The sequence below is a fragment of the Lingula anatina genome, chromosome 7 (genome assembly GCF_051362555.1).
Source record: "Lingula anatina isolate TDL-2025a chromosome 7, LinAna3.0, whole genome shotgun sequence".
NCBI classification, from domain to species: domain Eukaryota; kingdom Metazoa; phylum Brachiopoda; class Lingulata; order Lingulida; family Lingulidae; genus Lingula; species Lingula anatina.
The window spans coordinates 2,579,852-2,605,485 of record NC_141773.1 but is presented as its reverse complement, the minus strand read 5'-3'; the positions used below and the strand labels follow the sequence as shown (position 1 = coordinate 2,605,485).

The 25,634-nt window shown below is 35.5% G+C and overlaps 2 protein-coding genes across 2 annotated transcripts; both read left to right on the top strand.

The window, feature by feature from the left end:
• The first annotated feature begins 157 nt into the window (after positions 1 to 157).
• Positions 158 to 4,195, top strand: LOC106161646 (BAG family molecular chaperone regulator 1). Its single transcript, XM_013538662.3, has 6 exons — positions 158 to 244; positions 940 to 1,074; positions 1,423 to 1,505; positions 1,874 to 1,987; positions 2,788 to 2,958; positions 3,204 to 4,195. The coding sequence occupies exons 1-6, from the start codon at positions 199 to 201 to the stop codon at positions 3,267 to 3,269; spliced, it is 615 nt and encodes a 204-aa protein (XP_013394116.1). The 5' UTR covers positions 158 to 198; the 3' UTR covers positions 3,270 to 4,195.
• A 2,303-nt stretch (positions 4,196 to 6,498) lies between these two features.
• On the top strand, positions 6,499 to 24,675 carry LOC106161648 (uncharacterized). Its single transcript, XM_087017073.1, has 17 exons — positions 6,499 to 6,656; positions 6,950 to 7,688; positions 9,784 to 9,897; positions 10,129 to 10,227; positions 10,542 to 10,640; positions 10,878 to 10,976; positions 11,978 to 12,076; positions 13,056 to 13,154; positions 13,544 to 13,639; positions 13,874 to 13,972; positions 20,334 to 20,432; positions 20,681 to 20,779; positions 21,161 to 21,256; positions 21,497 to 21,595; positions 23,922 to 24,020; positions 24,230 to 24,328; positions 24,568 to 24,675. The coding sequence occupies exons 3-17, from the start codon at positions 9,796 to 9,798 to the stop codon at positions 24,673 to 24,675; spliced, it is 1,491 nt and encodes a 496-aa protein (XP_086873199.1). The 5' UTR covers positions 6,499 to 6,656; positions 6,950 to 7,688; positions 9,784 to 9,795.
• The last annotated feature ends 959 nt before the right edge of the window (positions 24,676 to 25,634 follow it).

The following is a 25,634-nucleotide window of genomic DNA, read 5'->3' as shown; positions in this document are numbered from 1 at the left end:
CATCCCCATAAAACTATAAAATTAGGATTTTTCAGCAAAAAATATGAACACTCATACCATTAATGTTACTCAAAATAGCTAATTTTGAACAAGTATATGTTACTGTGTCATGTAAAGTGCTCAGGTTGCTTATGTTTCTTTTACGTCAATGTTAGTACCCTCCGTCGTCATTAGTGATTTAGGATTTTGAGATAAGAAATGGCAGCGGACGGAGTGAACGAGTTACGACTTAAACTTGTTCATGGTAAATATTGTTTTTAACATCCAAATTGCTTGTAATTGTGCCTTTGTTTATAGGTGTGTTCTGTAGGCGACATAAATAATATCATGATGTTGAGACGAAGACGTGACAATAATGTAAACTGGTGTCGGCTCCAAGATGTTTTCTTGCCTACTGTACAAGGTACATGTATCTTGTTCTACCGTGGAGACGGGCCTAAATTTGAGCATTGGACACAGTATAAAAACTGTAATTGTGGCTGTCAGAAAGTCTGAAGTAGGCGAGACAGTTGCCCTATCTGGAACTTCCAGAATATGGTTTTGCCAAGAAAAAATGTGCCAAGTGATGTGAGATGTGAGATTAATGTAAATTATACAGTACAGTATATAATGTAAACAGCACTGGGGTCCATGTACATTTGTACTGTACGTGAAGGATGTAGGAAGACAGTACACACTTGACTGTCATCGTGGTTAGCTAATGAATCAAAATTCTTCATAAGATGATTTAAGAATACCACTCTTGTCAATAAATACAGTAGCAATCCAGTTGGTTAATATTTGGAACAAATTTTATAAAATACGAAACCAATTTATTCAAGATGGTAGACAAATTTGGTAGACTAAGACAACTCTACTGGTATAACAAGCAGTTTGAGTACAATAAATAAATAAATAAATAAATAAATAGAATTGTAAAAGATAATACTTTTTATTCAGGACAAAGTCACCACAACCTGTTGTTGGCTTTGCCCACTGAAGAAGCTGGGGATGTCCTGACAGTGAGACACCTGGCCAAAGAGGTGTTCATAGCCACAGGAGTCCCCATCCCAGGACAGAGACTTATTTTCAAAGGTGGGCTAGACCTGGAAATGTTTTTATTTAATTTTGTATTTAATTTTAATTTTGTTTTTATTTAATAATGGTGCTAACAGATGGTTAAGATGGAGATATCATTTCAAAGGAAGAGAATTAATTTAATGACATTTCAGTGATAGCAGTCACTCATTTGGTTCACAAAGAAGAAAAAAATTGCAGTAAAACAACTATTTAAATGTCAGTAAACAAAAAAATTTGGAACCATGAATGATCTTATGCTTTTTTTTCTGAATATATGATAATATTTGACCCTATTTTTAATGGACTTAGAAACAGCATTATAAAGAAACCATTTGCATTTCAATTCTGTTGCCATTATTTCAGGAAAATCCCTCAAAGACCCATCAGAACATCTGAGTAAACTTGGAATGAAGCAAGATTCAAAAATAATGCTTATTGGCAAAAAGGTAAGCAACATGAGTTTCTGTGTCATTTACATTCCATTGATCTTCGACTTGTTGTTTAGAAACAAGTGCACTTCAGTGTTAAAACAGTTAAAATTTAGTTTTCTATCAGGAAAAAAAGTTTTTCACAATATACTCAGGTGGTGTCAACTTCATGCATGAACATGACACTGCCTTATTTCATGTGTATCCCTTTCTTTTTATATGCAGGGGATTCTTGCTAAAGTGCAATTTATTTTATCAGCTTATCTTTCTGACACACCTCCCCGAGCAGCTTAGGGATAATTCACTTACATGTCAATCAGCTTAATTACCCCTCAGATCTTGTTACAGTAGTCTTACTGACACATTGTCTTCCTTGTTTTGTTAAGCCGAGTCCATTTGAGGATGCAATTTTGAACCAACTGTCAACAGTGGAAAAAGCACAAGAAAAGACAGAGAAGAAGCAGAGTGAGATAACACTGGAGTTGGATGGTATACACAGGGTAAGGGAAACCACAGTGTTTGTATAGAAGATCAGAATTTTTCAACTTTACATGGACAAGCATCTAATTTTTATGTCAGATGGTAAAAAATGGAGCATGGATCAACAAAGATAAGACTGTCAGAAAAGATCTGTAGATCTGCCCCTGTAGTAATATGCCCTTAATATTTACAGAATATAGGCCAGTAGATGAGGGGGGGGGTTCAAGGAACCTTCCCTTTTTGCTGGGAAAAGCTCTGTTCTGATGCACTTTAATCTAGGTGCATGAGAGTTTCATGGTAAAAAGTCCACTTTTTCAGAAAAATCCCTTAACTTTTAAATTGCTGGCTAAGGGCCTGGAATATACAAAGTATAGTCAAATGGCTACAGTAGTTTAACTGTGGATATCTTTGCTGGCCTTAAGTACCTTTGTGCATGTAGAAATGTGTCAACAATCTCCTTTCCTCTGTGTTTTGTGATCACATCTTGGTGAAATTTAAAATTGATGGAAATAAGTATAGATACATTTTTCCTGAAATATTTGTTTCAAAATTATAATTATAACAGTGTACAAATCCAGTGAAACTGTTACGGGGCTGGACATGAAGTTGGACCTCTGGGCCGGAGCAATGAAAACCCATCTCATGGCCAGTGAATCACAGGGGATTACTGTCCAGAAGGGCAAGTAAAATTTAAAGCACCAAGTAACCCTTGTTATATTTACCAGACCTCACTGGCCCAAAAGGGACAGTGGAGAAAAAAGTAGCTGTCAAGCCCTGTATTATCTCATTATAATAAAGTCTTCTTATAATTTTCTTTTAGAATTACTTCCCCAAGGACCTGAAGGGGGAAGCACTGGCCAAGCTGAGCAAGAGGCTAGGCATGTGCACAGAAGACTATATGAGGATTCTGGAGAGGTTGGACTCCATTAGCATACCTGAGTCTCACAATGAGGGCAGATTGCGGAGGAAAACCTTGGTTACCAAAGTACAGGTGGGTCTGCTAATAGTTCTTTTTTCTGCCTTACAAAACCCAGTCTTAAACACAGAGAAGGAAAAAAAATATATATATATATATATATATATATATATATATATATATATATATATATATTTTTTTTTTTTTTTTTTTTTTTTTTTTTTTTTGTGCAACTGAATGACACATTGTTATTAATGATATATATATTTATTCTATTTAAAAACATATTTATTTATTTCATCTTATTATTTTTATTTCAGAAATGTTTAGACCGTATTGATTGTTTAAGTCAAGGAATCAATGAGATGCTGTCAAGACGACCATAAAAACATTAACTCTCAACCAAGCCATGTTGATTTTTTAAAACTAGGATTTCATTTACTCTAGAAACTCCAGAAATTTTAGTTGGCTGTATACAAAATTAAAAATTGTTAAAATTTAAATTTGAAAGAAAATCAAAGTGAATCAGTATATAACAGGTAGAGGTGTTTTCTGAACCGATAATTATGAAATATATGTTGTGATATTAAAAACAGCTGTATATTATCTGAGTGTGTGTGTGTCAATGTGATAATGTATTTTTAAAACACATTTGTACATAAAACCTCCTCATTTCATGTCATATCTTTTTATTTAATCTAACATCTCTTGGAGCAAATTGTCAAAGTAATTTCCTTCCGAGATCAGAAAATTGTAATTAAACTGTTGTCATTTCTAATTTTCAGGTAATATAAGATATTATAATGTTATCATTACACTTAACCAGGCCCGTAGACATCATGATACTTTGCTCTAGACTTATTATTTTGTATCTACAGGGAGATATAGCGTGTTTTGGTTTAATAGTCAGTCTGAAAACTCAAAACTGTACCCAAAATTATGTGTGCTGTTTTTCAAAGATAGCATTTAGCATTAACTCATACCTCTCGAGTTCTTCCTTTTTGTTAACTTGTGATGTTCCTTAAAAGCTTGCCATTTGATAATTATTTTATATTTGAAGAATTAGGTATTCTTTCAATGAAGATTTTATTTGGAAATTGCTGTCGAGATTTACTACTCGAACTCATTAGTTTTAATAACATTTCAAGCCAGTCCAAAATATGTCTGTTTAAAATAGCTCAAAGAACGTGTTGAACCTTGTATTAAGAGGTTATGTTCTACGGATTGGTCTCGTATCAAGATTGCGGTGCTGTATTAATGTACTAACTGTCTGGTGACTTTATATCTCAAATAAAGTTTCTCTATATTTGCAGTTTGTTTCTTTATTTTTCTGTCACCGGTTTCCTGCTCAAGAGTAGTCTGTGTACAGTCTATTATAGTCTCTATACATCAGGTGACCCATAGCTTGGCTTGCAACCAACTGGTCGGTATACGCGTACTGAAGACAAAATCCCCATATGCTTGACATCACGAATATTCACATGCGTCTCATATAATTAGGTGCAAATGATGTGGTCTTATAAAAGGCATTGATTTGACTGAAAATGAAACGTTTTGATCGAAATTATGGTAAATTGATGCCTGCTTCCCTGACAAACGCAATATGTAAGTCCTCCCCGATGTTCTTTTTTTTTTTTTTGTAATTTCTAGTGCAATTCTCCCCTCTCTAAGCGGGTTTAACTGGGCCCTTTTCAAATTGTTGTTTTATGACACGCTATGGGTGTCAGACTTTTATATATCAATTTTTTTTTCATTTCTCCCTGCAAATGTAAGTCAATCAATAAGTTTGCAGTTTCTAGGTTACTCTCGTAATAATGGATAAAGACAGGCAATTGTTAAAAGTGAAATGGTTTAATAAACGTTAAAATTCAAAAGCTGGTTTATAAAAATAATTTATTTAGTTTTTGAATGTTACATTTAACACTGTTTGCTGTCTATGCTACTTCTAACACTACTCTTTTATGCTTACATAAAAAGTATAAATGGGATACAATAAAGGATAAAATATCGTATGGAACGTAACTTTTTCAGCTGTTGCAGATAGGGAAATAATTGCAATTTTCTAAAAAAAATTAAGAATATAAATGTTGTTTTCATGAACACCAGTCACTCACAGAAAGTATTCCTCGAATCAAGAGACTACCATTTTGTGGCATTATAATCTAAAATAAAGTGATGGAGCCCTTAAAACTTGTTAACGATAATTTCATTGTGCTTGGTGTCAGGAGATACTGTACTCTGTAGGCCGACCAGATGGGTGGTAACGTATAGTTCTTGTACCAAATTTTTCCATGGACAATAATTTGCACATTTAGTGAATAGTCACAGAAATTTCTGTGAATAGTGACATGTCGTGATAAATGTTCTGGTAGAGGATTAAAAAATGTTTTTGGTTTTGGAGGCAAATAAGGCAAACACAAAGCGCCGAGATCTTTCTTCGAAGTCTAATAACAATACCTGATCAAAATGCGTCACAGTTTTTAATGGGAATCATATCAAGGTGAAACAGTTTTCAAATGATGTTAGAAAAGCACAATAACAGTGCTAGTGACGCCACTTCTTGTCGTGTTTTTAACCACAAAATTGCTCAATGCCAGTTTGCTTATCACCTACTAGTGCTGTAAAATGGAAAATATTTTCGATAGATTAACTGAAGTATGTTGGTAAAAGTGTCAGTGCTAGGGCCTTAAAAAATAGAAGGGTCTAGATGGTACACAGTAAGTCAACTACCCTAACTCTCTACAGAATCCTAATGCTCTCATGTACTTACAAAATGAAAATTAAAAAATAAAATAAAAATTGACCTCTTGCATCGAATCGGCGTGTTAAATTATCTCTACAAAGCTTATGTGATATGACCATTTTGTTAAATGGTATGATTAGTGATGGGCATTTTGGTTTCTTCCACACGACTCTCAGAAGGAAGCACATTTCACTTGGCAGGGTGCAATAAACTGCGCAGGCATTGAAAGAGAATAACTGTTGGAGCGATGCGCGAAATTATGTTTCCTATATTCTTTTTATTGAGCGTGGCCTCCTCTGCTGCAGTACACGCGGTACTGGTCAGTGAATTGGTCAATGAAGAAAATCTCGACAGTTTCTACGGAAGTCAAAGTCAGGTGAATTTCTTAATTTTTCTGATTTCTTTCTAAGTAAATGAAAGGTTTTTTAGTTATTCTTTGAGGTCGGTTTGAATATTATTTATTCGATTAGAACGTTTCAATACACTCTGAGTTTGTAACTCTGTTAAATTCAAAGCACCATTATTAGTACTTTAATTTGTGGACAAAGCACCCTTGGGTGCTTAAAATCATTGGAAGAGCACCGACCGACTCGCTATTTTAAAGTATGCAACCATTTATTTAACAGTGCACTAAATAAATGGGTACCAAAGCAAAGAAAGAGATTTGAGGAAGAAGTCAAACTCAAATCTCAATGATATTTCCTTGATATTTACCTTTAGCATCGAGTTGTGTTTTTTTCTCCACCTTAACTGAAATTAATTTACTTAGAAAAAAAGGAAGGAAGAACGAAATTGAAACCTTGTCCACTTTAAAAAACTTGTACGCAAACAACTTGTCAGTTATCATATTTTTGCTTTCAGATGGAGGCAAACCAAGGCTTGGTGGTTGAAGGCTGGTCTCGCGGTGAACCAGAATTAGACCTTGATGACAATTCTTTATTCAGTGCTGACAGGATAATGCCACCTCGCCAACATGTCGCAACATTTAGGGAGGTGATTTTAGGTGACAGATATCCGGCTATATTTGAAGGTACTTTTCTTTCTGTTTATTTATTTATTTAGTTAGTTAATTAGTTAGTTAGTTAGTTAGTTAGTTAGTTAGTTAAAAGTTAAACACACGAGTTATCCGATTTATTGTAACCATTGAATTCACCTGGCAAAATCTCTTGATAAACCGCATTAAATTATTGTTGCCGTCATTAGATTTTTCAATTTTCAATATCAATTTTAACACTTTGTTCAGTCTAACATGATAACGCCTGTGTTTATTATTTCATAACGTAGATGTTGCCGAATGAGTCACAGCTCCAAATTGTGTTTCAGATCCACCAAAACGCCAAGGAAAGTTTTCAATTAACAGAGGAAAGAGAACAAATGAACGGGAGTATAAAACGGAGAATACAATTCCGTTTTCTGACATTTTTCCACAACCGAAGAAAGAACGAACTTTATCGCGCATGATGGCTTCTCTGGATTGCCTGAAAAGAAAATGAGATTTTTGAGGTGCTACGAATTAGAGCCGGGGTAAACGGACTGCTTAAGAGAAAACCTGAGATGGTATGAAAGAAAATAGGCCTACTGAGCAAATCAGACAGATTGTTATATTGAATAACCGATAATAACACGAATGCATGTACTGTTGATACGGGGACCTTACGGCTGTAAATCAATGTGAACTACATGTAATCTTTCTAGTGAAAATAAAAATATGTTATCAGAAAAAGACGATAACACACCAGCCTTCGATCTCGATCTCCAATGATCTAAGTATTTTGTTTCGCACGACACCTGGTATCATGTGACATGGCGCGGGATTTTGAATGAAATAAATAAGAACTCACAACAATATATTTATTCCCCAATAAAAAATTACGCATCAATTAAAGCACAATTCAGCCTTTTTCTGCATTATGGAAAGGTCGGGAAACTTGTGCAGTTAGTCTCATAATTTTATGAACCCAGCGTTATCTCATTGCCCTTGACCTGTCCCGTGACTAACCAAAAATATTCTGAGCTGATTATTTCAAGACAAAAGAGAAAGAGGACGCCATTGACACCTCGGGTAGGTTGGAGTGATAAAAATCAGATTTTGCATTATTTGTTGTAAAGTGTATCTTCGTAATTAATATCTACTGCCATTCCTATAAATATTCGTCTTTCTAAAAGAAGAAGAGTGACTTTTAAGAAGTCATCTCGCTTTTGTTCATACGTTGAAAATCGGTGCGCATTGCCGTAGTGTGTTTACGTATAACTTATTTACGTCACTCCAGTTCAACTGTGTGAAACGATTCTTTGATGTGAAACGTCGCTTGTTTCTACCAATATTGAGGTATATGAGGAATTTCAAATATTGAGTGGAGATACATGTTTGTACATGTTTCGGTGGCTGGGAAGATCATGGAAAATCCTCTGTAACAATATTTATATTTCCAGAGGTCGTCGGCAAACTTTGGAAATTCACCCATAGAATTTAACTCTAAACTCATTTGAGAAGAGGTTGTTAGATTAAATAAGTTTATTCGGACAACTGTTTCTTTTCTCTTTGGACTTCCCATAGACTGTGCGGAAAGGGGATTCCCCTAGAAATTTCCCCATATATTGCAAAATACCCTTGCATCCCGGACGATGCAGAATGTTGTCAGATAACATAAGGCAAACGTGAGCAACAGCACTCCTCACTCAAGGATGCCATGAAAGGTTGGTTATTCGATATTTATCGAAATCGGTAGTTATATCATATTACGAAGAAAAAACCTTTTACACACGCGACTAATTTAAAAACACTGACAGAAGATATCTGAAATCATGACATTGTGATAGCCAATTGCAACATAAAGGCCACTTTCATTTCTCATTTAGCCTTAATTAAATGCACATAAAACGCCGTATAATGGACTCCGCTTATTAGATATTTATTTTTCGATAGGCAGTTATGCATCTATTCAATTCTAATTTTACGATTTTATGACCCCCACGTTATCAGATCGCTCTCGACCTGCCTCGTGACTGATAAGAATATCCTTCACTTTTAACCTAAAAGCAAAAGAGGGAAGACGTATTTTGCATCTCCGGTAAGAAAATGTGGCAAAAATTCAATTTTGTATGATTTGTTATAAAGCATAGTTTAATTTTTTCATAATTATGGCTAGTCTGATACAAAAACGCCTTCATTGTCAAAGACTACGACCACCCCTTACGAGACCTTACCAATGGCGCTCTCGCCTTGTTGTTTACGTAGAGGATCAAGGTGGGCTTGCACCGCACACATTTTGCATATAATATCTCGGTTCAGATGCGTAAAACGTCTCTTCTATTCCTACTAATAATTTAGTTAAAAGTTGAATGTTTAGGTTAGTTTTGGGAAATATGTTACAGTAAGTACAGTGGCTGGGAATATCTAGATATTTGATTATTTCCAGAGGAAGTCGGCAAATTTTGGAAATTCACTCTATATATTTCATTTCTAAACCCATAAGAGAATAGGCCGTTATATTGAAAAAGCACCTTTATGCGGATAACTGTCTGCTCTTTCTTTGGACTGCCCATAGGCTCTGTGATTCTCCTAAAAATTCCGCCAGATCTTGCAAAATACTCTTACATCCGGCCGCTGCACTATATAATATTGTTGAGATAAAATAATGAAAACGTGTCTACTGCACTCCTCACTCAAGAATGTTAAGATAAGATTGATCCAGTTCATCTCAATCCATTATCAACAACATGTTGATAAATCCACTATTTACAGTGCGCTGAATAACAGTACTGAGTTGTTGAACAACCGAGCATAATTTAGAAGTACGCAAAGACAAAAATATAAAGTAACATTATAATGATTGTAAGAATATAGGCAGGGGCCTCAAACATATTGCCAGAAGATTTATAGGTAAACAATCACACTGTGCTTATTCAAAAGTTCAATACACTTTATGAGGGGTGTACAGAATTATTACATCACAAAAATAGTTATTTTAGGGACAGTGGTTTCCAAAACTATCTAACTAGCTACAAAAAAAATAACAAATCGCCAAAAGCATGGCATGCAGCATATATTACCTATCAATAGGACGGTATATTTTAATAGGTACATCTAATTAAATATAAAATTTCTAATTTATTTCTTATGTAAATAATGTTCTTGTGTTTTTTGGATAATTAAGTCAACCGCCAAGATGTTTGCAGTGGGTCTCTTACAAGCTGCTGAGGATGGAGACTTGCAGAGGTTAACGAAACTACTGAGAGACTGGACCTTGGATGTCAACACAACTGACCTGGTGATGAATTAATCTTTCAGTGTCTAATTAAAATGTGAAATGCTTTGACGTCCTCTAGCTAAAACTTTATTGAACTTAAAAAAACTGCAGTATTTTCAAGACAAAAATTGTACGAATGTATGATCACGCATTAATTTAATTTATCTCATTTAATAAATACGGTGTACTTATAATTTTTTGTATTAATTAAGGATAATTTGCTAAAAAAATGCCTATTTTTAAAACCCACAGGAAGGACGTACACCACTACACCTGGCTGTAAAGCTAAGTGCCACACAGTGTATTCAGCTTCTCCTCCAGCACAGGGCAGATCCCAATATACAGGATAAGGTAAGTATGTGAGTGGAAATGTGCTTGGGTGTGTGGTCTGTTATAACTTTAGTATTAAAATATAATATCAAACTTTAAAAAAGTCACTGTGACATTTATTTTGCTGCCGTATCTTACAATTTCCCATCACAAAAGCAACATACATTCTACATTCCTACAATTGATAATTACGGACTTAGAGTAAATTTAATTATAAGGCCTTATGACCAGTCATAAACACTATTTACAAGCAGTGGACCGTGTGAACATGAAATATGACTAATTAAAAATAACTAATAATGCACCCCAATTATCACGGTTTTTAAAACCCACAGCTTGGACGCACACCACTACACTTGGCTGCAGAGCAAGGTGCCACACAGTGTGTCCAGCTTCTCCTCCAGCACGGGGCGGATCCCAATATACAGGATGATGTAAGTATGTGAATGGGCATATGCTTGGGGCGTGTGCTCCCTTTAACTCTACTATTATACAACAAATCGAAGTTAAAAAACATATGCACAGGGTTATTTTCGATCACAAAAATTGCATTTAGCGTCCTCCCAATAATATATTATTACGGACATAACGGCACACTGTGTCACACTAACTTAGACATGACTACTGTTTTTAAATATGCAAAAAAAAAATGTATTGTTTTAATCCCACAGTTCAGACGTTCATCACTACACTTGGTTGCAAAGCAAGGTTCCATACAGTGTGTCCATCTTTTTCTCCAGCATAGGGCGGAACCTAATATACTAGATAGTGTAAGTATGTGAGTGGACACTTGCTTGTGATGTGTGTACTGTACTAATAATACATTTTATCAAATTAAAAAACATTCATTGTGACATTATTTTTGATGCTAAAACTTACAATTTCCCATTACAGAAGAAAAATACATTCATTTTCCTTCATATAATAGATATTTATGGACTTAAAATAACTATTATTATAAAGACTATAATTACCGCTCACAAAACCTTTTTAGACACAGCGGGATGTGTAAACATTTTATATGACTATGAATAAAAGCTAATTACCGGGTACCCTAACAAAATATCACATGGTCAAGTGATTGAAAAAATCAAGGTGATTGACAGTGAACCAAAAGCACACCACAACAAAGTCCTGGAAGCCATCCACATCAAGAAAATAGGGGCTAGAAATGATGGTGTCATCATCCCTTACCTGTACCTCCCTTCCATAAGGCAAAAAGAGTGTGTGTGTGTGTGTGTGTGTGTGGAGGAGGGGGCAAGTATATCCCCTGGGTAGAGGCTACCCAGTGGGCAAATTATGTTGTTTTAACGTTGAAACAACGTTGAACCATAACTTTGAGAAGACATTGGATAAACGTTGGATTTGAAAGTTGTGTCAACGTCAGAAAACAATGTTATATAAACCCCACCCAGCAGGAAATTAGCATGGATGTGTTTAGCAGCAGGACATGATTGATGGCCAAATATATGTAGGGTATAAATGAATGGTCTTTAAGTTAAAATGTCCAAGGTTTAGATTGATATATATAGTTCTAATATATAAAGATCAACGGCAATTCAACGTATCAACCTGTTTTCAACGTTGATCCAACGCAACTTTGCCTGCTGGGTATACACCCGGAAAGTCTCATTACCTAATGAAGATGTTCTGTTAGACATCAAAATATTCCAGGTAAACTACTTCAAAATTAAGTTGTTGATTGAAGCAAAAATTATTTAAACTAATAGCTAATTATGCATTAAGATTATCACGTTTTTCAAATCCACAGGTTAAACATACACCACTACACTTGGCTGCACAGCAAGGTGCCACAGTGTGTGTACAGTTTCTCCTCCAGCACGGGGCAGATCCCAATATACAGGATGATGTAAGTTTCTGGACGGACATTCGTTTTCGGTGTGTGCACTATGTAACTGTACTATTAAAACAATATATCAAAGTTTAAAAACTCATGAACAGGGTAATTGCCCATCACAAATAATACATTTAACGCCCTTCCTTTAAATCGATAAAAAAGCACACTTGGCGGAAGAAACTAAAACTGGACAATTATTTTTAAATTTTGCAAAAAAGTCACATGTGGAACACTTTGTATGAACAAACATATTACCAGTGTATGCACGTCAGCGGTTTTTAACATTAGGAACATAAGTGCAATTCGCAATCAGCTGTCTGACTCTGCTGCAGCCAGTTATAAATGGTTTAGTTACATCTCGATTACATTACTGCAACTCCATTTTATACGGTTGTCCAAAGAAACAAATTGCTAGACTGCAGCGCATTCATAATATTTCAGCCAGATTATTAACTCGGACATCCACAAATATACACATCTCCCCAGTTTAAAAAAGTTAACACTGGCTACCTCTACAAGCCAGAATTTTATTAAAATTTTTAGTTTTTACTCACGATGCTTTTTATGGATTGGCACCAAAAATCGCTATGTTCCAATGCGAAATCTGCGGTCTGTAGACCAAATGCTACTCAACTCAGTAAAAATGCGATTAAAATCCTACGGTGATATATCTTCTAAAGCTGCAGGTCCAAAGGAATGGAATCTATTACCGCTGGAAATCCGAGCAATTCAGTCTACCAAAAATTTAAAAAATGAACTCAAAACATACCTTTTTAGGAAATATTTTGATTAACTCTTAATTGGTTTTTATAAAATTTGTATTAATTGCATTTAATTGTATGGAATAATGGCTGTTTTACCTAGATATTATTTATGATATTTTATGTAGTATTATTTATGATATTTTATGTAAAGTCTACTAAACATTTTAAATGGATTTTAGACTTAAAATAAATTTATTAATAATTTATTATGTTATTTAAACCGACAGGCTTTACGTACACCACTACATTTGGCTGTACAGCGAGGTGCCACACATTGTATCCAGCTTCTTCTCCACCACAGGGCAGATCCCAATATAACTGAAAGGGTAAGTATGTGAATGGGCATATGCTTTGGGTGTGTGCACTATTTAACAGTACTATTAAAACGCTAAATCAAAGTTCAAAAACACATTCACAGGGTCATTTCCCATCACAAAAATGCATTTAACGTCCTTCCTGTAAAAGATCATTACGGAAAAGTAAGTATCTAGACGGACATAAGTTTTGGTTGTGTGCAATATTTAACTGTACTACATGTATTAAAACAATATATCAAAGTTTAAAAACTCATTCACAAGGTAATTTCCCATCACAAAAATTCGAATAACGCCCTTCCTATAAACCGACAAATTAGCACACTTTGCGGAACTAACTAAAACTGAACACTTTTCATAAATTTTGCAAAAAGTTACATGTTTTTTTTTAAAACCCTCAGCTTGGACGTACACCACTACACATTGCCGCAGAGCAAGGTGCTGCACAGTGTGAGCTTCTCCTCCAGCACGGGGCGGATCCCAATATACAGGATGATGTAAGTATGTGAATGGACATATGCTTGGGGCGTTTCCACCCTTTAACTCATCTTTAAAACAACAGATCGAAGTTAAAAAACATATGCACAAGGTTATTTTCGATCACAAAAAATGCATTTAGCGTCCTCCCAATAATATATTATTACGGACATAACGGCACACTGTGTCACACTAACTTAGACGTGACTACTGTTTTTAAATATGCAAAAAAATGTATTATTTCAATCCCACAGTTCAGACGTTCATCACTACACTTGGCTGCAAAGCAAGGTTCCATACAGTGTGTCCATCTTTTTCTCCAGCATAGGGCGGAACCTAATATACTAGATAGTGTAAGTATGTGAGTGGACACTTGCTTGTGATGTGTGTACTGTACTTTTAAAACATTTTATCAAATAAAAAAAAACATTCATTGTGACATTATTTTTGATGCTAAAACTTACAATTTCCCATTACAGAAGAAAAATACATTCATTTTCCTTCATATAATAGATATTTATGGACTTAAAATAACTATTATTATAAAGACTATAATTACCGCTCACAAAACCTTTTTAGACACAGCGGGATGTGTAAACATTTTATATGACTATGAATAAGAGCTAATTACCGGGTACCCTAACAAAATGTCACATGGTCAAGTGATTGAAAAAATCAAGGTGATTGACAATGAACCAAAAGCACACTACAACAAAGACCTGGAAGCCATCCACATAAAAAAAAATAGGGGCTATTTTCAACAGAAGCGATGGTGTCATCATCGCTCACCTGTGTTTTGGGTTATATAAAAAAAAAAAAAACATAAAACTCCTTATTGCACACGGTTGGCTTTATTCAAAATTCTTCATAGCAGATAGTCAATAGCAGATAGCCGATAGCCGAAAGCCGAAAGCTGGTCACTAAAAATAAAAAATAAAAATACAATATAATATGTTCTAAAGTATAATAAAATAATGATTCTTATGAATTAAAACAAATACATTGTACACTTACATAAATTGTGGAGTATATATTTTAGAGAGTCATGTACTTCTGTCTATCTCCAGCAAAGTCAGTGATGTGTGTGTCCTCTCAGTACTGTAGGTGTGGTCTTTTGTATTCATGTGTCACATGACTGAGTGACCACATTTTACATCGTAGACTGAACAGTTTTGACAATATTTTGTTGATCCCAGAACATCGGGAGGTTCTCCTCGCAGAGATACATTATATATTTTTATCTCTGCGACACTAATTATTAAACTTAGAGTTTAAATGTCACACAAAATTTTAACTAATGAAATATATTCATATACTGTAACTAAACTAGAACTAATAAAGAAATAATTATATAACATCATTAATAACTTGTGTACTAATATAATATATATACAATGTTGCATTAATATTTGAGAGCAATTACATATCCTCAACAGGAATTAATAAACCCAATCTTCTGACAGATCTCTCTACCTCAATATTCTTAGCACCCTTGTACTCATGAACTTTTTCTCCCACTCTATAATTTTTATAAGACACTTTCACCCTTTTTACAAGACCATCAGTGCCAGGGAAAACTTCAGTAACCTTTGCAAGACGATATTCTCCCTTGAGAACATTGCTATCAGGTACTATAACAACATCTCCCACTTTCAAGTCTCGATTCTCTTTAAACCACTTGGTTTGATGGACAAGAGTGTGTGCAAAGAGATTCTTCCATTGCTCCCAGAACTGTTTTACACAGCCTTCTACTAAAGTGAGACGAGATCTCAAGGAAGGATTTGCATCATAACCTCCAGGATTTCTAGAAGTAGATCTACCAAGAAGTAGAGAATTGGGAGTAAGGATATTGAGAGTAGAATCAACACTGGGCATCACTCCTATTGGTCTTTCATTAAGCAAATCTGCAACTTGTGTAAAGACAGTGAGAATTTCAGGCACAGATAACCTCTGATTTTTCACACTTAAGTCAATTGCTTTTTTAGCAGACTTTAACAATGATTCTACAGCACCTTGATACCATGGACTGTCAGCAGGCCCAAATTTCCAATTAAGACCCATGTCTGAACCTTGTCTCAAAAGAACGTCTTTATCTATATTGGCCCATGCTCGTGCTAGTTCAACGCTAGCACCTAGAAGTTGAGAACCAGGGTCTGAATAGATAACAGACGGCCATCCTCGAATAGCTGCAAAACGAGACAATGCCAACAAAAATGACTGTGTGTCATATCCAAACACCACTTCAATGTGAACAGCCCTGCTACAATGATCAGTAAAAATGACCCCCCATGCTTTACCAGTAGTGCGTTTTTGAACTTCCCCTCTTACCTGATAGGGTCCAAATAAATCCAACATCACTGTGGAAAATGGAGGAGAAGGCATGAGACGAGCAGGTGGCATAGGGCCCATTTTTTGATCAACGTATTTTGTTTTGAGAAGTTTGCACAATTGACAATTGTCACAAATACTTTTGCTTAATTTTGCAGCATGATATGTCCAAAATCGTGACCTGAACTTTGTCACTGTAACATCGCGACCTTTATGACCACAATTTGAATTTGCATCTTTCATAAACAACTTGGTCAAAGGATGCTTTCTAGGCAGTAAAATCAATGGTTTGTTTTCAGGTGTCAGTGGATTTTGATCTGCAATGCGTGTCCCTACCATCCATAATCCATCTTGTCTAACAGGCATCAAAGTACGGAACTGTGCTTTCACACTATCATTATACCATGCAGAATTCTGAGCATCAGAAATCAAAAGCATTTCAGCCTGTGTAAGTAATTCAGGTGTAACTTTGGACTTATTTCCTCCTCGGAAAGAACCTGCTCTGAAAATAGCCAAGATCCTAGCATAAGCCCATTTTATAACTTTCAAAGATAAACACCTGGAATAAGATGTCTCTGCATGGAGAAATGTGCCAGTATTCACCGTTTTCACAGATGCTTGGATCTTCTTCTCACCTGGAAGAAATTCAGACACAGTAGGGTTAAATTTCACAATCCACTGATCTCGTGGCTTGTAAAGAAAATCTGGTCCATTGAACCATTCGGAATCAGGATCTAAATCACTAGGAAACCTACCTCTTGTGACCCAATCAGCAATATTATGCTGTCCTGTAGAAGACAGGACCATCCCATTCAAGAATTTCTTGCTGGGTCATTTTTCTAGCTACACCTCTAGTTTCCATGTCATGTATTTGTTCAGAGTACTTCTCTGCCCATTGAGGGTCCAATTTAAGTTTTTTTCAGTACTTTTCAAAGTGGCAAAAACAGCATTATAGTTGTCAGGCAATAATGCTGGGTCAAATAACCAGGGATATTCAGCAGACCAGCATTCACGTTCTTTGTCATAATGCAATTTTGAAGTAATCAGTTGTAATTCTTGTTCCTCTTAAAAAGAATATGTTTGTCCCACAGATGGACATTTTCCACATTTGCAAGCACCACATTTTGGATTCATTTCCGTTCCCATTTCCTCACCTAATATGAAAGTGTCAATATTAGAGAGTTTTTCAGAAAAATGTGACTCACTTTTTGTTTTCAAAGAATGTACACTTTTGTGCTCATCAAAGGAGTCCGGAAAGACAATTTCACCCTTGCTTGTAGAAGGATTGAAATTCACAACACCCCCACTCTTAGAAGGGTTTAAGAAGGGATCAACAAAGCTATCTACAGTATGTCCATGAGAGGGATCAGTAACCTCAACACCCCCACCCTTAGAAGGGTTTGAGAGGGGGTCAATAGAGGACACAACACCCTGACTCTGAGAGGGATTAATAATCATAACGCCCCCACTCTTAGAAGGGTCTGAGAAGGGGGGGTTAAATTCACTGTGAGTGACTTTCATGCAAGAAGAGTTCACATGCATACATGTACTGACAGATTTGCAGAGAGTAACTGAATAACCAATGCTGTTGGATTTCTCTGTTCGTTCCTCAATTAACTGATGATATCCTTGCAAACACACACCCAAATCCCCCTCCATTACACTGAGGTTAGCCCCATCAGACTCGATTTCTTTTTTTGGATATAAACCAAAATAATCCCCACCTAACAATATGTCGACGGGTCCGTTTGGACTTTGAAGAGTTTTTGGATCAAAATTTGGAAAAATGTTTGCAATGGCAGTCTCACTTAACTGAGAAACAGAGCTTGAGAGTGTAGGCAAACAAAAGGCTTCAACTTTCACTTTTCTACCACTGACAGTAATGAGAGTGACTTCATACAAATGAGTAAAAATTGTGTCTGTAGAGTTTAATGTATTCATTTGAATGGAAACTTTTCCCAATTTCTTTGCGTTTAACTTTTTCACACCATTTTTAGAAATGAAAGTAGTATCAGCACCATCATCACAAAAAACGACAGCTTTGTTTTTGGATGAAGAAACTGGGACATCATATATGGCATAGAGTGTCTTACCATTACTTTTGGCTACATTGCTCTCAGCATGTTTGCTCTCCACAGAAGAGTCACCTGTGTTATAGCCTTTATCTACAGTGGGTGCTTGCCAACACATCAGGGTATGGTGGGAACGTCTGTTACAGTAAGAGCATGGACCATTTTCTTTTCTGTGGGAAGCAAAACACCTGAAGCATCTACCTGCTTGTCTGAGTTTTTCTTTTCTTTCAGGCACTGAAAGAGATAAAAACAGCTTACACTGAGTAGTGGTATGAGAATTGTCATTGTGTAAAAAACAACTATCATTCTGATTTGCTCTAACATTGTGACTGTGACTTTGTTTTTGTGTTTTGACAGGTTTTAATAATGCTTGATCATTTGCCATTTGTTTGAGAACCCCTAACTTTGATTGTAAGAAGTCCTGAAGTGGACCTAATGGATGTAATTGTGCTGAGACTGGCAACTTATTTAGAAATTCTGCCCAATATTTTCTGAGTAAGGGTGAAAAAAATGAAACAATGTGTGCCACGTCTTTACAAGAAACCATATGTACTTGATCTAACATCTCTAGCTGTTGAAATATGGAATCAATTTTTCTGATCAATTGTACTTGCTCTTGATAATTATCTTCAGATGACACTGGTTTTAACTGGCTTATCTCTTCTAAAGCATTGGACACTGCTAATGGGACATTATCATAGTGAAGGCATAATGCCTCCCACATCTTATCATAAGCATTTTCCGAACCTGCGGAGATATTGGAAATTTCTACATAAGCTAGACCACTCTTAAAAGAGTTTTTTAAATCCACAGCCAAGGCTGTTTTATTTTGTACGGCTGGAATAATCATATTTTGCCAAATGTTTTTGAATTCTGGCCAGTCTCTTCTGTGTCCTGAGAATTTACGGATTTCCCTTTTTTTCAGTTGAATGGGTGAGTCTGAATTTTGAGTAACATTTCGTTTGCTATGTTGCTTATAAACTTGGATTGTATTGAGGTACGTTTTTTTTCACCTGTTCATCGTATTCATGAAGATCCATCTCAGCAACAACTGTGAATTCAGTATCTGCATCTGTTTCTTCACATAACACCATGTATTCGTTTGTTACTTCCAAATAATCCAGATATCTTTTCTCTAGTCTTTCCACTGCATCCTTTACCTCAAGTCCAACATCAATGGCTTGTTCCAAGGCCTTTGCTCCCACAGTAACAGCTCTTTTAGCATCACTTCGTTTCTTTAACGTTTTCAAGTCCATGGTTATTATGTAAGTGAACTGCTTCTGGTAATCTTGATTGTTTGACCAAATTTATTGACTATTTTGGGTTATAAAAAAAACATAAAACTACTTATTGTACACGGTTGGCTTTATTCAAAATTGTTCATAGCAGACAGTCAATAGCAGATAGCCGATAGCCGAAAGCCAAAAGCCGGTCACTAAAAATAAAAAATAAAAATACAATATAATATGTTCTAAAGTATAATAAAATAGTGATTCTTATGAATTAAAACAAATACATTGTACACTTACATAAATTGTGGAGTATATATTTTAGAGAGTCATGTACTTCTGTCTATCTCCAGCAAAGTCAGTGATGTGTGTGTCCTCTCAGTACTGTCTTTTGTATTCATGTGTCACATGACTGAGTGACCACATTTTACATCCTAGACTGAACAGTTTTGACAATATTTTGTTGATCCCAGAACAACCTGTACCTCCCTTCCATAAGGCAAAGGGAGTGTGTGTGTGTGTGTGTGTGTGTGTGTGTGGAGTAGGGGGCAAGTATATCTCCTGGGTAGAGGCTACCCAGTGGGCAAATTATGTTGTTTTAACGTTGAAACAACGTTGAATCATAACTTTGAGAAGACATTGGATAAACGTTGGATTTGAAAGTTGTGTCAACCTCAGATAACAACGTTGTATCAACGTCAGAAAACAATGTTATATCAACCCCACCCAGCGGAAAATTAGCATGGATGTGTTTAGCAGTAGGACATGATTGATAGCCAAATATATGAAGGCTGTAAATGAATAGTCTTTAAGTTAAATTTCCAAGGTTTAGATTGATATATAAAGTTCTAATATATAAAGATTAACGACAATTCAACGTATCAACCTGTTTTCAACGTTGATCCAACGCAACTATGCCTGCTGGGTAAACACCCGGAAAGTCTCATTCCCCGATGAAGATGTTCTGTTAGACATCAAAATATTCCAGGTAAACTACTTCAAAATTAAGTTGTTATTTGAAGCAAAAATTCTTTAAACTAATAACTAATTATGCATTTAAATTATCACGTTTTTCAAATCCACAGGTTAAACATACACCACTACACTTGGCTGCACAGCAAGGTGCCACAGAGTGTGTACAGCTTCTCCTCCAGCACGGGGCAGATCCCAATATACAGGATGATGTAAGTTTCTGGACGGACATTCGTTTTCGGTGTGTGCACTATGTAACTGTACTATTAAAACAGTATATCACAGTTTAAAAACTCATTAACAGGGTAATTGCCCATCACAAAAAAAAAAAAAAAAAAAAAAAAACATTTAACGCCCTTCCTATAAATCGATAATAAAGCACAATTGGCGGAAGTAACTAAAGCTGGACAATTATTTTTAAATTTTGCAAAAAAAAATTACATGTTATTTAAACCGACAGGCTGTACGTACACCACTACATTTGGCTGTACAGCGAGGTGCCACACATTGTATCCAGCTTCTTCTCCACCACAGGGCAGATCCCAATATAACTGAAAGGGTAAGTATGTGAATGGGCATATGCTTTGGGTGTGTGCACTATTTAACAGTACTATTAAAACGCTAAATCAAAGTTCAAAAACACATTCACAGGGTCATTTCCCATCACAAAAATGCATTAAACATCCTTCCTGTAAAAGATCATAACGGGCATGTAAGTATCTGGACGGACATACGTTTTGGGTGTGTGCAATATTTAACTGTACTATTAAAACAATATTTCAAAGTTTAAAAACTCATTCACAAAGTAATTTCCCATCACAAAAAAGCAATTATCGCCTTTCCTATAAACCGACAAATTAGCATACTTTGCGGAACTAACTAAAACTGGACACTTTTTATAAATTTTGCAAAAAGTTACATGTTTTTTTTAAACCCTCAGCTTGGACGTACACCACTGCACATGGCCACAGAGCAAGGTGCTGCACAGTGTGAGCTTCTCCTCCAGCACGGGGCAGATCCCAATATACAGGATGATGTAAGTATGTGAATGGTCATATGCTTGGCGCGTGTGCACCCTTTAACTCTACTATTATACAACAGATCGAAGTTAAAAAACATATGCACAGCGTTATTTTCGATCACAGAAAATGCATTTAGCGTCCTCCCAATAATATATTATTACAGACATAACGGCACACTGTGTCACACTAACTTATACATGCCTACTGTTTTTTAAATATGCAAAAATAAAAGTTGCATTATATTAATCCCACAGTTCAGACGTACATCACTACACTTGGCTGCAAAGCAAGGTTCCATACAGTGTGTCCATCTTTTTCTCCAGCATAGGGCGGAACCTAATATACTAGATAGGGTAAGTATGTGAGTGGACACTTGCTTGCGATGTGTATACTGTACTAATAATACATTTTATCAAATTAAAAAAAAGCATTTATTGTTACTTTAATTTTGATGCCAATATTTCCCATCACAGGTGAAATATACATTCATTTTCCTTCATATAATAGATATTTATGGACTTAAAATAACTATTATTATAAAGACTATAATTACCGATCACAAAACCTTTTTAGAAACAGCAGACTGTGTAAATATTTAATATGACTATGAATAAAAACTAATTACCGGTGTCAAGCAACACAGAGTCCTACCATTCTAGGGTCCGGCGGACCAGGTGTTTTAAAACTGAGAGTCCGGCGGACTCCCTGTCTCGAAATAACGGGTTCCGGACTCTATGTTCTGAAATGTAGAGTCCCCCTAGACACTCTATTTCAGTACGGAAAGTCCTAGGACACTGCGTTTTAATACTGAAAGTCCGCATTGAAGAGCAATAATGAAATCTCACACTTAAAACTTGCAATTTAAAAATGAAATTGAACATGATGTTAACTGATATGGAGGGAAGAATTATAAGAATTAAAGGTAAAAAAACATTATTAAACTCTGTTAAAGTGTAACGCATAGTATAAATGTGCATTGTTCGCATTTCATAAACTTTAATTTGCAGGATTATCTTTTGTATGCAATTGAGAAAGAACATCACTCAAGAAATATAAATTTATTCAGAATACATAAGTGCCTTTGGTGAACTTCCTGATTTTACAAAAAAGTTTAATTTATTAATCAGTATAGTAATTGTTTTTTCTCCTCATTGTCCGTTGTCACCCGCCTTTCCATCATCATGCAAACTTGATAAAACATCTGTGCCAGTGCTTCGTCTAAAATGAGAAAAATATAATCCATGGTTTCACATTATAAATATATTTTTAAGTACATGTAGATATCAAATCCTTTCTTGTTGATACAATCTTGCTTTATTGTTGTCCATATAATACACAATGGAAAAAACTTTAATTAAGATTTCTAATGTTATTGAGAAACATGGAATACATTCCTTTTGGGTTGATTCCATTTTAATTTAGGGTATGCAACTTAAATTAAAACTTTATATAAATTGGTAAACAAAATTAAATGAGTACATTTTCAATTACACTACATAAGCATGTATATTTAATAACTAATTAATGTCGTCAGTTTCCAGAAAATACATATTTTGCACAATTTGGCATTGATGCGCTGTATAACGCTAGCTGTCACACATTTATGAGTGGTAGTCATTGTAGCCTAAGTTACGCGTATAGTCTAGAGAAAAGAAACGTTTTGCACAGTTTACCATCGATTCATTGTGTACCACTTGCTTACACACATGTACGAGTGGTATTCAAATAAGTCACGTGTATATGTAGTCTTAAGCATCACAATGCAATGGGATATGTGTGAAATATATTTTAAGTAAGTCCAATTAAAAAAAGGTATGAAATGTAATAAAAAGTGAGTATAAAACATAATTTGAATATTTAACTATAAATAAAAAAAAAACAAGATTGAAAATAGAGGCGTCATAAAGTCAACTCCAGTGTGGGACTCGAACCAACATATTGTTAAATTACTACATACTTCCCTGTCATTGAATACCATAGTAGAGTCCTCACCAGTGTCCACTACACCACCAGGTCGTTGTGCAAACCACCGCCGTTTTGTTATATTATATTTACTTGCATCAAGGGTTTGCTTTATTATAATTCTATTATACCCAGATTGTCAATATAAAGCGCTTTTACTAAATATCTACTGTTCTACAGTAGGACCATAGCTTTTAGACCCAGTTCTTCTGTATGACGGGCGGACTCTGTGTTTCGTGATAGCTGTCATGAAACGTAGGATCCGGTTAAATGCAGGGTCCGGGGGACCCTGTATATACATGACACCGGGTACCCCAACAAAATATCACATGGTCAAGTGATTGAAAAAATCAAGGCGATTGACAGTGAACCAAAAGCACACCACAACAAAGTCCTGGAAGCCATCCACATCAAGAAAATAGGGGCTAGTTTCAACAGAAATGATGGTGCCATCATCCCTCACCTGTACCTCCCTTTCATAATGCAAAAGTAGTGTGTGTGTGTGGAGGTGGGGGGGGGGGGCAAGTACATGTACCTGTATATCCCCTGGATAGAGGCTATACACCTGGAAAGTCTCATTCCCTGATGAAGATGTTCTGTTAGACATCAAAATATTCCAGGTTAAGTACCTCAATATTAAGTTATTGATTGAAGCAAAAAAATTTGGAACTAATAACTAATTATGCATCAAAATTATCACATTTTTCAAATCCACAGTTTGAACATTCACCTCTACACTTGGCTGCCGAGCAAGGTGCCACACACTGTGTTCAACTTCTCCTGCAGCACAATGCGGATCACAATATACAGGATGAGGTAAGTATGTAAACGGACATATATTTGGGGTGTGAGCACTGTTTAACTGTACAATTAAAACATTACATCAATGTTAAAAAAACAAAAAATGCATTGCACGCCCTATTCATAACATATGATTACAGATATAACAGCACACTTTGTGAAATTATCTAAAACATAATTTTTTTTAATTTTACAAAAAAGTTGCATATTTTTAAAACTCACAGTCTGGACGTACACCTCTACACTTGGCTGCAAAGCGAGATGCCACACAGTGTGTCCAGCTTCTTCTCCAGGAAGGGGCTGATCCCAATGTACCGGATAGGGTAAGTATGTGAATTGACATATGCTTAATGTGTGTGTGTGTGCACTGTTTAACAGTGCCATTAAAACATTATTTCAAAGTTAAAAACACATTCACAGGGTTATTTTATCACAAAAAATGCATATAACGACCTTCCTATAATGGTAATTACGGACATAACAGTAAACTGTGAATTTTACTTAAACTTGACTATTGTTTTAAAATTTTGCTAAAAAAGTTCCATATATATAAAACCTGCAGTTGGGACGTACACCACTACACGTGACTGCAGAGCGAGGTGCCACACAGTGTGAGCTTCTCCTCCAGCAGAGGATGGATCCCAATATACTGGATAGGGTCAGTATGTGAATGGAAATATGCTTGGTGTGTATGCACTGCTTTAACAATACTATCTAAACAATGTATCATGGACGTCCAAGAATATACTAATAATACAGAAAAGTATAGACCCCCCAGCGCTAAGGTCCCATAATCGCAGGTTCTGACAGTGCCAAAGAATGTGACAGTTTCTTGAATTGTCTTAACCTAGAAAGTCTTCCTTTTTCCAGGATAATTTTGACACATACTGGCACTGTACCTATTAATCGACATGTGATCAAATGCATACAAAGTGCTAAACATTAATAATGTTATTTCAATATATATATTTATGAAAATGTATGTACAAAATGTCTCAGAAATTATATATTAATGGATCTCTTAAAAGTAAAACATGAATTAAAATATATCAAAAAGTGATGACAACAAGGAAATCCTGAATGTGCTTGCTTAAAAACACAATGACTTTGTTTCCATATATGTCCTTTATTAAACATTAACACGTCTGAAAGAAAAAAATAGAAATAAATATATTGAGTTCTATTGAATAACCATATTTCATGAATTAAGAAGAGTTTAAATTTACGAGTCTGTACTTTACTTACACGACAATGTGACTTTTAAAATTGCGTGTGTGCTTAACTTTCAGTTCTTTGTCTTTGCCCCTTTTTCTCTTTTCCCGCTTCCCGATGTGAAGAGATTATGACGTGTATTCTAGCCGCAACACACCCCCTGTCTTAAGCATGCTAGCATCTTAATATCTTAATGAAATATGTGAAATTAATTGTTAGAACTAGATAATTTTACTTAAACTTGTATCTTTGAAACTTAATGTAACTTTGTTAAAGATTGCTATACTGCATCTTCCAAGCGAGCAAATTATGTTGTTTTGAAACAACGTTGAACCATAACGTTGATAATACGTTGGATACACATTGGATTTGAAAGTTGACTCAACGTCAGATAACAGCATTGTATCAACATCAGTT

Bases quoted from the DNA above. Each gene is read 5' to 3' on its own strand.
- LOC106161646 (XM_013538662.3), top strand. From the start codon at position 199: ATGGCAGCGGACGGAGTGAACGAGTTACGACTTAAACTTGTTCATG. The intron at 1,075-1,422 runs GTGGGCTAGACC...CCATTATTTCAG, and splicing joins ACAGAGACTTATTTTCAAAG to GAAAATCCCTCAAAGACCCA. The intron at 2,959-3,203 runs GTGGGTCTGCTA...TTTTTATTTCAG, and splicing joins CCTTGGTTACCAAAGTACAG to AAATGTTTAGACCGTATTGA.
- LOC106161648 (XM_087017073.1), top strand. From the start codon at position 9,796: ATGTTTGCAGTGGGTCTCTTACAAGCTGCTGAGGATGGAGACTTGCAG. The intron at 10,977-11,977 runs GTAAGTATGTGA...TCAAATCCACAG, and splicing joins AACCTAATATACTAGATAGT to GTTAAACATACACCACTACA. The intron at 20,780-21,160 runs GTAAGTATGTGA...TTAAACCCTCAG, and splicing joins ATCCCAATATAACTGAAAGG to CTTGGACGTACACCACTGCA.